This window comes from Echinops telfairi, unplaced genomic scaffold (genome assembly GCF_000313985.2).
Source record: "Echinops telfairi isolate 266 unplaced genomic scaffold, ASM31398v2 ScPeMD7_1;HRSCAF=3_0, whole genome shotgun sequence".
Taxonomy (NCBI): domain Eukaryota; kingdom Metazoa; phylum Chordata; class Mammalia; order Afrosoricida; family Tenrecidae; genus Echinops; species Echinops telfairi.
The window spans coordinates 85931899-85945972 of NW_022103896.1; the positions used below are offsets into that span (position 1 = coordinate 85931899).

The following is a 14074-nucleotide window of genomic DNA, read 5'->3' on the forward strand; positions in this document are numbered from 1 at the left end:
TTCTTTAGACTGGGATTCAAGATGGTGCTCAGGTAAGTAGCCCCTGCTGTGAGCTCCGAGCCAAGTGGTGAGCTGGGTGGCCAGGAGGATGAGTGGAAAGATTCTGGTGAGTAAAGGGACCATCATATCAACCTGGAGCACTTCCTCTGGCTGGGAGGCAACTCCCACACATCAGCCTTGCTCCAAAGCCCAGGAGAACTGCAATCTGTTCCCTGGACTGTCCCGACCCAGTCTGGTAGTGCTGCTTCAGCAAACTGCCATGGCCAAAACCCACCAATAGCCTCCTCACCACACCCCAACTTATTTGCCATGGCAGGACCTGGGTGGCTGCCCCGTCAAGACTCCCACAGCCGTGGATGGACCTCCCCAAACAGCAGCTGTCCACCTGTAGCACTCACCTAGGGGAGCTGCTCCCTTATCCTGCATTTTCCCCCTCTGCACGTGGCTGCAGTCTGGCTTCCAAGCTCTGGTTCCTCTCATTGTTCACATAGGACCCCAGGGGCTGACTGCAGTTCACCTGCAGGAAGTGGGACACCTGTGGCTGCGCCCTCCCCTCACCATTTTCTGTGGCCCCTCCACCCCTGCAGCAGCCATGTCTGCAGTACCCGGCAAGGCAGCACATGCCCCAGGGGCCTGACCCATGGCCTGGCAGAGCCCCGGGAAGAGGCCTTTGGCACAGTCCAAGTCCTGGTGGAGCCAGGTGAAGCCTGATGAAGCAGCGCGTGACCCTGCTTTTGGCTCAGCAGTGTGTTGTGCAGCCGCTCAGCACTTCCCCAGTTCCTCCTGGCCCATGAGGAGCAGTGCACAGTACATTGTTGGTCCAGAAGGCACTCCTCCCCAACTTTTAGCCTAACTCCAGAACCCAGGGGATCAGCCACCTGGGCCCTGGGCTCCCTGGCCCATGCAGGCTATATTACTCCAGTCCCTAATGTGGTCACCACTCTCTGACTGGTCCCCCTAAGCCTGAAGTTCCTCCTCACCTGCCACCCACAATAACAGTGGCCTGTCTCACACCCACATACAGCAGTGATTTCTGCCCCTACTGGTGTCAGGAATCTTCACTGTGGAGGCTTTCCTCCAGAATCTGCACTAGCAGCAGTGGGGTTGTACCCGCATTTCCTCAGCACTCTCTCCCATGGTAGTGAGGCTTCCTGCACCATTGTTTTTCTATTAGGTTCCTTTAAAAAATAAAAATGGATAAAGCTGAAAATCATGGTCTGACAGCCCAGACCAACATGGCCCAGGGGCATACATACAGTCACCAGCCTCACTCCAGTCTCTGGGGCCCCTCATTATTGTTGGCCATTGAGTCGCCATGGAACCCTGCCTACATGAGGTAACAGAAACTATGCACAAGATCACAGATCTCATGAACAGACTAGAGGAGGCAACGAACCATAACATTGATCTTGAACACAATCAGGCAGAATTCAGCAAATGAGAAAAACAGTCAAAGAAGATAATACAGGAGGTAGAAGAAAACCAGAGATCAATGACAGATGCTATGAATAGGATAAATATTCGAATAATGGGTCTACCAGAACAAGAAACAATGAAGAAACCAACAGCTAATTTAGTGAGGAAATTTCTGGAAGCAAACTTTTCTGCCTTAATGAATGAGAACCAGACACTCATAAAGGAAGCAGAGAGCACACCAAATAGACTAAACCCCAGGAACAACTCATCAAGGCATATAATAGTTAAATTATCCAAGATTGTGTTAATAACCCTGCCTGTCAATGGTCTTAATTCATACATTAAATGAAAAAGGTTAGCAGACTGGCTCAGAAAACATAACCCATCAATCTATTTTTGCAAGAGAAACATCTTAAACTCATAGACAAATATTGGCTATGAATAAAAGGGTGGCAGAAAATATACCAGGCAAACAGCAACCTAAAGAAAGCAGGGTTCGCCATCCTAATCTCTGACAAAATTGATCTCAAGGTTCAAACTATAAAAAGAGACCAAGAGGGGCACTATACAATGCTCAAAGGATCAGTCAACCAGGAACCAGTGAGCATAATAAATATATTCCCCCCTTTGATAGTTAAGGATTATTGTGCCAACCTGGCTGATAAACACATGTGGGATTAATTGAAGGGTGGAAAGATAAATGGCTTGGTGAGCCTCACCTTTCTAGTTCTCTTGTCTATTGCTGTGTGATGGTCAGACCAGTGTGAGGCTGCATTAGCTAGTCCTCAGCTGGCAAGGCTCACTTCCAGCAAGACATCCCTGAGTAGAAGCCACATGGACTTACCCTGATACAGCCTTGGGAGCTGGAGAAGCTGTGTGGATACCCCTGCCAGCACTGAGAGGCTAACACAGCCACTGGATTCAAAGACTTTCTACCCACTGACCTGTGATCGTCCTGCGTTTTGCATCATTGTGTGTGTTTTGTGAGTTTAAGGAGGACTTTGTGGATTGGTGTCAGACATATGGGCTAAGTAGGATTTATTGGCTTGGACTGGACTGGGTTGGGATGCTTTCTGAATGTACACTTGCCCTTTATATAATACTGTCTCTTTGAACCAGTCAGGGTGCAGTGTAGCAATGATGGAACATATAACTTTCCCCTAGTTCATGAATGCTTCCCCCTCCCCACTATCATGATCCCAATTCTACCTTTCAAATCTGGCTGGACCGGAGAATGTACACTGATACAAATATGAACTGGAAACCCAGGGAATCCAGGACAGATGAACCCCTCAAGACCAGTGGTGAGAGTGGTGATACTGGGAGGGTAGAGGGAAGGTGAGGGAGAAAGTGGGGAACAGATTACAAGAATCTACATATAACCTCCTTCCTGGAGGATGGACAGTGGAGACGTGGTTGAAGGGAGATGTTGGATGTTGTAAGATATGACAAAATAATAATAAGTTATAAATTATCAAGGGTACATAGGGGAGGGGGAAGGGATGGGGAAAATGAGGAGCGGATACCAGGGGCTCAAGTAGAAAGCAAATGTTTTGAGAATGATGATGGAAACAAATGTACAAAAATGCTTGACACAATAGATGTATGTGTGGATTGTGATAAGAGTTGTAAAAGCCCCAATAAAATGATTATTTAAAAAAACAAAACTGTCTCATAGTTTTGAGTTTCTGTGAATTTGTTTCCCTAGTTTACCCAGACATACATACCCCTTAACAAGAAACCTGCAAAATTCCTCAAATAAACTATTCAAAAGATGAAAAAAGAAACCACAGAGTCAACAATCATAGTAGGTGACATTAATACGCCACTATCAGAGAAAGATAGACCACTGGGAAAGAAGCTAAATATGGAGTCTACAGAGCTAAACAATTAGGCAAGTGGACCTGACAGACATATATAGTTTTCCATTCAAATGCAAAAAAATTCATTCTTTTCAAGTGCTCATGGCTTATTTTTGAAAATAGACCACATACTGGAACTCAAGGTGAGTCTGAATAAACTCAAACACATTGAGATTACTCAGACATCCTTCTCAGATCACCATGCCATAAAATTGGGGATTAAGTAAAGGATGACCAGAAAAACAAGGGCAAACAATTGGAGGATGAGTAACGATCTTCTGAGACATGAATGAGTACTGGCCCAGATTAGAGAGGGGTCTAGGACATTTCTAAAACTAATGAAAATGAGAATACAACGTATCAAAACTTATGGGATATGGCAAACGTAGTTATCAGAGATAGCCTGACAGCAATAGATGCTTATATGAAAAAGGAAGAGAGACTTATGATTGATATGCTATCACAAAACCTCCAGCAATTAGAACAAAGTCAACTGAACAACCCCTCCAATAGAAAAAGAAAAGAAATAATAAAAACCAGGGCAGAGTTAAACCAGTGGGAAGACAAAAGAATGGTGTAAAAGATTAATGCAGCAAAAAGCTGGTTCTATGAAAGGATCGACACAATCAACAGACCATTGGCAAACCTAACTAAGGAAAGGAAGGAGCAAACATCAATAGCCAGGATGAGGGATGAAACAGGGGAAATCACAACAGACCCTAATGAGATTAAAAGGATAATCACAAACTACTGTGAAAGTCTCTATTCTAATGAATTCAACAAGGCGGAAAACTTGCACAAATACAAAAATAATCCCGTCCTAAATTATCCCAGATAGAGGTCCAGAATCTCAAAAGACCCATGGAGATAGAGGAGAAATATATGGTTATCAAGAAGTTACCAACGAAAAAGTCTCCCAGACCAAATGGCTTCACAGGGGAATTTTACCAAACATTCAGAGGGGAGCTGACACCGATCCTCCACAAATTATTCCAGACCATCGAAGAGGGTGGACAACTCCCAAACTCATTCTACGAAGCCGGTATAACTTTGATACCCAAACAGGGCAAGGACCCTACTGGAATAGAGAGCTACAGACCAATATCTCTAATGAACTTAGATGCAAAAATCCTTAACCAGCTATTGGCCAATAGAATACAAAAGTATATAAAGCATATCATCCACCATGATCAGGTAGGATTCACTCCAGGAATGCAGGAATGATTTAACATCCAAAAATCCATCAATATCATGCACCACATCGATTAAAAACAAGTAGAAGAATCACACAATAATATCTATAGGTGCAGAAAATGCATTTGACAACATCCAACAACCATTCCTAATTAAGACTCTCAAGAAGATAGGAATGGAGGAAAATTCCTCAAGTTAATACGAGCTATCTACGAAAAGCCAACAACCAACATCATAGTCAGTAGAGAAATGACAAAAACAATCCCACCGAAAAAGAGGACCGGGCAAGGTTGCCCCTTGTCCTCACTTCTATTCAATATTGTACTGGAGGGCCCAGATAAAAACACAAGGACATTAAAGATATTTAACTGGGTGAAGAGGAGGTGAAACTATTGCTATTTGCAGATGACATGATTCTGTACATTGAAAATCCCCAAAGCTCCACAATAGGAGTACTGGCAGCGAAGAGGAACACAGAAGAGTGGCAGGATACAAGATCAACAAACAGCAGTTTATTGGTTTGGTATATGCATCAGACAAAACCACAGAAGAGGGATCAGGAAGGCAGTGCCCTTCACAATAGCCAAGAACAAATTGAAATATCTAGGAATATATTTAACTGAAAGAACAAAAGACTTATACAATGAAAACTACAAAACCCAAGACAGGAAACCAAAAGAGACCTCCACAAATGGAAGAATAGCCCATGCTTATGTATTGGATGACTCAACACAGTAAAGATGTCAATCTTACCCAAGGCACTTTATAAATTTAAAGCTATCCTGATTCAAATACCAACAATCTGCTTCAAAGAACTGGAAAATCTGACCACCAGTTTCATATGGAGCGAGAAGAAGCCCAGAATTGGCAAAGAACTCCTCAAGAAGAAGGACAAAGTCAGAAGGCTCGCTTTACCCTACTTTAACACCTACTACACAGCCACAGTGGTCAAACCAGTGTGGTACTGGCATAATGACAGATCCTCAGACCAATGGAAAAGAACAGAAAACTCAGAAATAAAACCATCAGCATATAGACAATTGGTCTTTGACAAGGGCCTCATAAGCAGCAAGTGGGAGGTGGATGCCCTATTTAGCAAGAGGTGCTAGAAACAATGGATATCCCCATGTAGAAAAATGAAACAAGATGTTTACCTCACCCCATGCACAAGAACAAACTCAAGGTACATTACAGACCTAGATGTAAAATCACATCCTATCAGGGCCATCAACAAAGGAAACAGAACAAACCCAAGAACCTTAGCCTAAGGAATACATAGGCTACCTGCAATCGTGAAAGGTACACACAGAGGTGAACCTGAAATTGACAAGTGGGATCTACTAAGGATAAAACACCTGCGGGCATCGAAAGATTTCATAAAGAGGATAACAAGGCAACCCACAGACTGGGAAAGGATTTTTAGCAATGACATAACTGACAAAGGGCATATTACTAAACTCTACAATGCCCTCATGACCTGCAAAAAAAGAAAAACAGTTAATCCCCTGAGGAAGTGGGCAAAAGAACTGAAACGAAGTTTCACTAGGGAGGTGACCCATGTGGCCAATAAATGTATGTGAAAATGCGCCCGATCATTAGCTATCAGAGAGATGCAAATTAAAACAATCATGAGATACCATCTAATACCCTTGAGATTATCCCAAATCAGAAAATAAGAGAACAAAAATGTTAGAGGGGATGTGGCAAGACAGGAACTCCCCTCAATTGCTGGTGGTTGTATAGATATGTACCGCCTCTGTGGAAAGTGGTCTGGCGATATCTAAAACAAATGGAAATTGATCTACCTTATAACCCTGCTATCCCTCTACTGGGCATAAACTCAGAAGAGGTAAGAAATAGATCACAACCAGTCATCAGCACTCCAATGTTCATTGCAGCACAAATCACAATCCCAAAGAGCTGGAAACAACCTAAATTTCAATAGACGAGTACATTAGTAAACTCTGGCACATACATACAATGGAGTACTATGCATCACAAAAAAGCACTAATGATCACATGAAACATGTCGTTTCATTGGAAGAGTTTGAGGAAATTATGCTAAACAAAGCCAGCCAATCACAAATGGCCAAGTATAACATGAGTTCCCTGAGGTAAGTATATCCAGCATAGTAGGTATAGAAGAAAAGTCACTTATCTCCCAATGTACAGATTGAGTTACAGGCAGTCAGGTGGCGGTCAGGAGATACAGTTAATCCAACACAAATAAGGGGGAAGGGGAGAAGGAAGAGGGAGAAAAGCAGAGGGTGGGTTGAGAGTGAGGATAAGATACGAGGGGGCAGGGCACTAACCCACCCAGGTGGAGAGTATTGGTTATGTCTCCACAGAATCGGGAGTATGCATACAGACCCCACCACAATGCACCAAACCATGAGGGCGACTTAACCATGAGGAGGAATGCATGAAAAGACTGGGCTACAGGGCTGACCCCAACCAGAGCCAAATTGACCCCCTCCTTAGAAGTACGTGCAACAGAGAACAACATTAAGCCTACAGGTTGGGGTGAGGGGCTGGTGTATCACTCTCACATGGAAGCAAATCAAGAAGAAAAAAGACAGGGATGGTAGGTCTAGCCTCCATTTCGGCACACCAAGCCCGGAGGATGATGTACCTGCATGTAACTGCTAAGGCACAAGACTGTAGGGCCAACAGCAGCTCATGACCTGTTGTTCCCTTACTGGCGAATACCATGACAAAGGACAATACTGGGGACACACAGCAGGGAGGAAGTGTGGTCTGAACGCCACAGCAGGGCAAACCAAGAAGGGAACATAACAGATCAGCAATAGGAGCAAAGCCAAGCCACAGAGCACCTAAAGAGCTCCCCCAAACATACTTCAGGTTAGGAGGGGCAGCTCTGGGAATTCCCCCAGGACCAGTGGGAAGATAGTCATAAAGGTCAGTGGACAGACCTAGAATTATGCATTCTTTTACTTTTTTTTAATCCATTTGTTTTCTATTTGTTTGGCCTATGCCATTGTTGGTATGCCTACTTACCTAAGACAGGCATGGGAAACAAGCTCAAAGAGAAAGCAATGGGACCACGGTCCGGAGGGACTTTGTGAGGAGAAGAGGGTGGGGGAAGGGTGCGGTGAGCAAACAACGCCATAGACTGTGGAACAACAGGGAATAAAAATCAAAAACGAGGAAACTATAGAGATCCTGGGAGTGTTGACGCAACAGCAATCTAGCTGAGAGGAATTATTAAGAGGCAGAAGTAAGGGAACGTGATGGTGGGGCAGAAGGAAGGTAAAAGGAAACAGGAATGTTCTAGGAATCTAAGCTATGGATAAAAGTATAAACATGTGTCCATATGTAAATACATTAATCCATAAAAATAGAGGTATTGGCCTATGTACATATATTTATATGGCGATACACTGAGGATGTAGATGGAATTTGGGACTTTGCTCATACCGTCCCTCAATACAAGAATACTTTGTTCTAATGAACTGGCAATCTGAGATGGTCACCCTCCCAGTACAATTGCTGATGACAAAATGGGTTCATAAGCAAATGTGGTGAATAAGGCAGATGGTACCCAGCTATTAAACGTTACAGCATCTGGGAACTTAAAGGCTTGAAGTTAAACAAGCAGCCATTCAGCCGAGAATCAACAAGCCCACATGGACAAATCACACCAGCCTTTGAGAGCATGAGGTGTCGTTGGGACCAGGTAACAGGCATCAGAAGACCCTTAATAAACAAACAAAATTATATGGATGAGAATGATGGGGGTGGATCAGAGACCCAAATCCCATCTGTAGACAATAGAACATCCCCCACCGAGGGGTCACAGGGAAGGGATGAGTCAACCAGGGTGCAGTAAAGCACTGATGAAACACACAATATTCCTCTGGTTTCTTGAGGCTTTCTCACCCCCACCCCCACTACCACGATTCCAGTGATGCCTCTTACTTCAGACTATAACAGAGTATGTACACAGGTATAGAGAAGAGATAAGAACTCACGACACAAGCAACCCAGGAGCAGGAATGGGAATAGCGATACTAGATGGGTAGGGAGAAGGTGGGGCAGGGAAGAAGGGGGAATTGATCATAATGATCAACAAACAACCACATCCCCATCTCCAGGGGGAAGAAAAACAGAAACCATGGGGGAAGAGAGACAGTGGTCAGTGTGAGATATGAAAATAATAATTTATAATCTATCAAAGGGTCACCAAGATGGTGGGAGGCGGGTAGAGGGGAACAAAAGAGGAGCTGATACCATGGGCTCAATAGGAAGTAATCATCTAGAAAAGAATGATGGCAACATATGTACAAATTTCCCTGATATAATTGATGTATGGATTTTAATAAGAATTGTAAGAGCCCTCAATAAAATGATTTAAAACAAACAAACTTCTTTGAAGTGATCAAAAGCAGAATGTCACATTGAGGGCTAACGTGAGCCTAATTCACACCATGTGCTTGTCAATCACCTCATATGCATGTGCAAGGTGGGCCATGAATGACAAAGCTTGAAGAACAGTTGATGCCTTTGAATTATGGTGTTGTTGAAAAAATATTAGACTGCCAGAAGAATGAACACATCGATGTTGGAAGAAGTAGAGCCAGAATGCTCTTCAGGAATGAGGATGTAAAGACTTTGTCTCATGTGTTTTGGACACGTCAACTAGAGAGACCAGCCCCTGGAGAAGGATGTTATGTTGGTAGAGTGGAAGGCCAGTGACAAAAAGAGGGACACCTCAACAAAATTCACAGACAGTGGCTGCAGCAATGGGCTCAAACATAACAATTATGAGGATGGTACCGAAGTGGCCAGTGTGTCTTTTAGTTGTAAGAAGACTATTACGAGTTGGAACTGATCCAATAGCTACTAATTAGCCACAGCAACAAAGTGTACCCTATGTGGTAACCATATACAAGAAAAAGAGATTAGCAACATGCACTTTAAAAAATATAGCTGCTACTGAATAAAGAACTAAACAAAAAGTTAGATAATATTGGCAGAAATTAGGAACAAAAAAGGCATGTGAGGTAGTTAATTGTGCCAACCTGGCTGATAAACACATGTTGGGTTAATTGAAGGGTAGAAGGATAAATGGCTTGTTGACCCTCGCCTTCACAGTTCTCAGGTCTCTTGATTTGTGATGGTCAGACAGGCAGTCACCTTAGCCAGTTCTCTGCTTCAGCTGGCAATACTTACTTCCTGGAAGACATCCCCAAAGAGAAGCTGCATGGACCTACCCCCATGCAGCCCTGGGTGCTGGAACAGCGCTCTGCCAGTGCTGAAATGCTTACATGTTCACTGATTCGGCTTTCCCCCTGTAGTCGGCATCACTGTGTGTGTTTTGTGAGATGGAGGAGGACTTTGTGGATTGGTGTTGGACATCTGGGTTAATGTTGGACTTGTGGGTTTGGGCAGCACTGGGTTGGGATGTTTTCTTGATATGCACTGAACCTTTATATAAAACTGTCTCTTATACATGAGTTTCTGTGAGTTTGTTTCTCTAAAGTACCCAGACACTAACACAGCATGATACATAGAAAAATAATAAACTGGATGAAGCAAGCCTTTCCATATCTATCAGTCATTACTTTAGTCATAAGTAATTGATTTCTGAAACCAAAAGGAACTGATTGCCAGGATAGATAATAATAAATGATTTAACTGCAAGTGATCAATAATAGATTCACTTTTGATTTAAAGAACTTGAGATCAAGAAAATATAGGCAATAGTGAAAGTTTTCTGTATAAGCCACAGCCAAAAATTAATTCAAAATCAAATGCATACTTAGGGCGAGGTGTTTCTGGCAGCACTGGCTCATGTTCCAATTTTCTCATCTGAAAAGAAGTCAAGAGAAAAAGTTGAAGAAGCCCTGCACACGGATCATTCTCCAGGACAACTCATATGTTAGTCAATAAAACCAGTTTTAATATATTTTAAGAGATTGAAATTACTTGAAGTAGTTTCTGCGACTACAGCAGAATCAAGATAAAAATAAATAGCATAAGAACAACTGAAAATTGTGCGGAAGACTGTGGAGCAGAGTGGAAGCCCAAAATCCATCTGCAGAGTATTTAGCCAGATTAAGCCTTTGGCAGATCTCCTCTAGCCACAGAACAATTTTACTATCAGACAGAGATTATTGTAAACTTGATCATCGTGGATCAAACCATAGTATAACACACCCTGGTCAGGTGACCTCCCCTTGACCTAACCTGAATTTGCTCCAGGCTCAACTATTTCTCACTTGTTCCACGACAGATATTTCTTCTCTGGCTTTTTGATGGTGATCTTTTTTCTTATTCATTACTTTTATTGTCTTTATATTATTATTTTATTTTGGTAGTTTTTGTTTTTTATTATTTCTGTTGAGTTTCTCAGCTTGTGAAGCACAAAAGGAGTGGATGCATAGAGACAATAACTGATGCAATATTTTGGTGGGGTGTGGGGTAAGGTTAGGGGATTTGGGGAGCAAACAATGAATGCAGGAGTCGGGAGGGAGCATTAGAACTGATTGTGATGATGTATATACAACTCTTTTAAAATGTGACTTAACTATGGAAGTGTATGGTATGTGAATACTATATCAAAAAAGCTACTAAGAAAAAGGAAGAAAAGAAACCAAACTTGATAAATGATAATCACTATAGGTGAATGGAGGAAGAGTTGTTGCTTACCAGGCATTGAGTTTATGTTAATGGTTGTGGAATAATTTGGAAAAGGATATCAATAGTGGTTGTACAACACAAGGAGTATAATCAATGGTACTGAATTACGCACAAATAAATTGTTGAATTGGAAAATGTTTTGTTGTGTATATTTTTGTCACAATTAAAAGTAATTACATGACTAACAATGAGGATAAGGAAGAGAAAAATGTTTCAGAATTGATTGTGGTGATAATTCTACAACTTTTCCTGATGTAATTGAATTATTGCATTGTATGATGTGTGAAGTACCAATAAAACTGTTTTTTAAACAGAAAGAAAACCTGAAAATTGTATAAAAATGAGCATACTATTAAACAATAACTGGTCAATGAAGAAGTTAATCAAAATATTTAGAAATGACTGGAAATGAAAGCATAATTTATCAAAACTTATGGGAGACACCAAAGGCAGTACTTAGAGGGGAATTTATATTTCTGGAGACCTACATTTTATAAAGTAAGATTTTTTAAATAAATAAAAAATTTGTATTTTATAGAACTAGTAAAAGAACAAACTAAATCCAAAACTATAATAAGGAAGGAAATAATAAACATTAGAGAAATGTTTACTAGAGAAAAGAAATAGAATCAATGAAGCCTAATTTTTATTCTTTGAAAAGATCATTAAAATTGACAAAACAAGGAAAGAAGAGAGATAAGATGCAAAAAACTTGGAAAGAGGGAACCGATTACAAGGATCTACACATAGCCTCCTCCCTGGGGGATGGACAACAGAAAAGTGGCTGAAGGGAGATGTCGGACAGAGCAAGATATGACAAAATAATAATTTATAAATTATCAAGTGTTCATGAGGTAGGGGGGAACGGAGAGGGAGGGGAAAATGAGGAGCTGATACCAGGGGCTTAATGGAGAGCAAATGTTTTGAGAATGATGAGGGCAATGAATGTACAAATGTGCTTTATACAATTGATGTGTGTATGGATTGTGATAAGAGTTGTATGAGCCCCTAATAAAACGATTAAAAAACAAAACAAAAACATCAACATTAGAAAATGATGCAAAAAACTAAAACCAGAAGTGAAAATGGGGTCATTACTACTAGCCCTTAGATCATCATTACTTTGATAAGGTAAAGGAAAAACATCGCAAGTAAAGAAAACTACAAACCAATATCCCTTATGACTATTGCTGTTGTCCTTAGGCACCATCGAGTCAGTTCTGACTCACAGCGATCCAAGGCGAAACACCTTCCTGGTCTTACACATCCACATAATTATTCCTGTGCTTGAGCCCATTGTTGGAGTCACTGTATCAATCCATATTATTGAGAGTCTTCCTCCTTTTTGCTGCTTCTCAACTTTATCAAGCGTGATGTCCTTCTCCAGGGACTGGCCTTTGCTGACACTGTGTCCAAAGTCTGTAAGATGAAGTCTCTCCATATTTACCTATGAGGAACATTCTGGTCGGACTTCTAAGATAGATTTGTTTGTCATTTTAGTGGTGCACGGTACAGTCAATATTCTTCACCAGCACCACAATTCAAACGTGTCTATTCTTCTCTGGTCTTCCTTAGTCAATGTCAAACCTCCACATGCATATGAGACCATTGAGAATATCATGTCTTGACACAGGCACACCTCAGTCCTCAAAATAACATTCTTGTTTTTCAATATTCTAAAGCATTCTTATGCTGCAGGTTTTCCCAATGCAATGCATAGTTTGATCTTTTGACTGTTGCTTCAATGAGCATTGATTGTGGGCTCAGGCAAAGCAAAATCCTTGACGACCTCAATCTAATTATTGTGATGTTATCTATTGAACACCATTTATCACAATGTTACCTATTGGTCCAGGTGTGAAGATTTTGGTTTTATTTACATTGAGTTGCAGTCTATACTGAAGGTTGAAATATTCGGTCTTCATCAGCAAGGGCTTCAACTCCTCCTCACTCTCAGTAAGCAAGGTTGTGTCATCTGTATATTTCAGGTTGTTAATAAGTCTTTTTCCAAACCTGATGCCCCATTCTTTTTTATATAAGCCAGCTTCTCTGATGATTTGCCCAGCATACAGACTGAATAAGTATGGTGAGTGGATACAATCCTTTGGTACACCTAGCCTGATTATATAAGCCATGCAGTATTCCCTTTTGCAGTTTGCACAACTGCCCGTTGATCCATGCAAAAGTTCCACACGGGCACAATGAAGTGTTCTGGAATTCCTATTCTTTTCAAGTCTATCCATAGTGTGTTACGATCCACACAGTCAAATGCCTTGGCATACTCAATAAAACACAAGTAAACATCTTTCCGGTATTCTCTGCTTTCAGCAAAGATCCATCTGACATCAGCAATGATATCCCTTGTTCCACCTCCTTTTCTGAATCTGGTTGGAATCTCTGGATGCTCCCTGTCAATATACTGCTGCAGCATTGCTGAATGGTCTTCAGCAAAATTTTATTTCCATGTTATGTTAATGACATTATTCTAAAATTTGAGCATTCTGTTCGGTCACCCTTCTTTGGAATGAGTATAGTCAGAAACCAAATGTCTTCCAAATTTCCTGGCCTAGAAGAGTAAGTGCTTCTAGTGCTTCATCAGCCTATTGAAACATTTCAATTGGTATTTCATCAATTGCTGGAACCTTGATTTTGGTTAATTAAAAGAAGTGTATCTTCAATTTCTTCCTTCAGACACGTTGACTCTTGCTCATATGCTCCTGAAATGGTTGAATGTTGACCAGTTCTTTTTGATACAGTGCTTCTGTGTAGTCTTTCCATCTTCTTTTAAAAAAATCATTTTATTTGGAGCTCTTATAGATATCATAACATTCCACAGTTCAATCACACCAAGTGGTATTGTATAATTGCCACAGCAATCAGTTTCAAAACATTTTCTTTCTTCTTGAACTCCTTGATATATCAGCTTCCCTTTGTTCCCT

The 14074-nt window shown here is 41.4% G+C and overlaps 1 protein-coding gene across 1 annotated transcript in view; it reads left to right on the forward strand.

The window, feature by feature from the left end:
* The first annotated feature begins 6452 nt into the window (after positions 1–6452).
* The window catches only part of SDR16C5 (short chain dehydrogenase/reductase family 16C member 5), a 66749-nt gene continuing 59127 nt past the window's right edge, over positions 6453–14074 (forward strand). The window contains exon 1 of the mRNA XM_004697776.1: positions 6453–6586. Within this exon, the coding sequence (XP_004697833.1) occupies positions 6453–6586 (134 nt within the window). The remainder of the gene's footprint in view (positions 6587–14074) is intronic.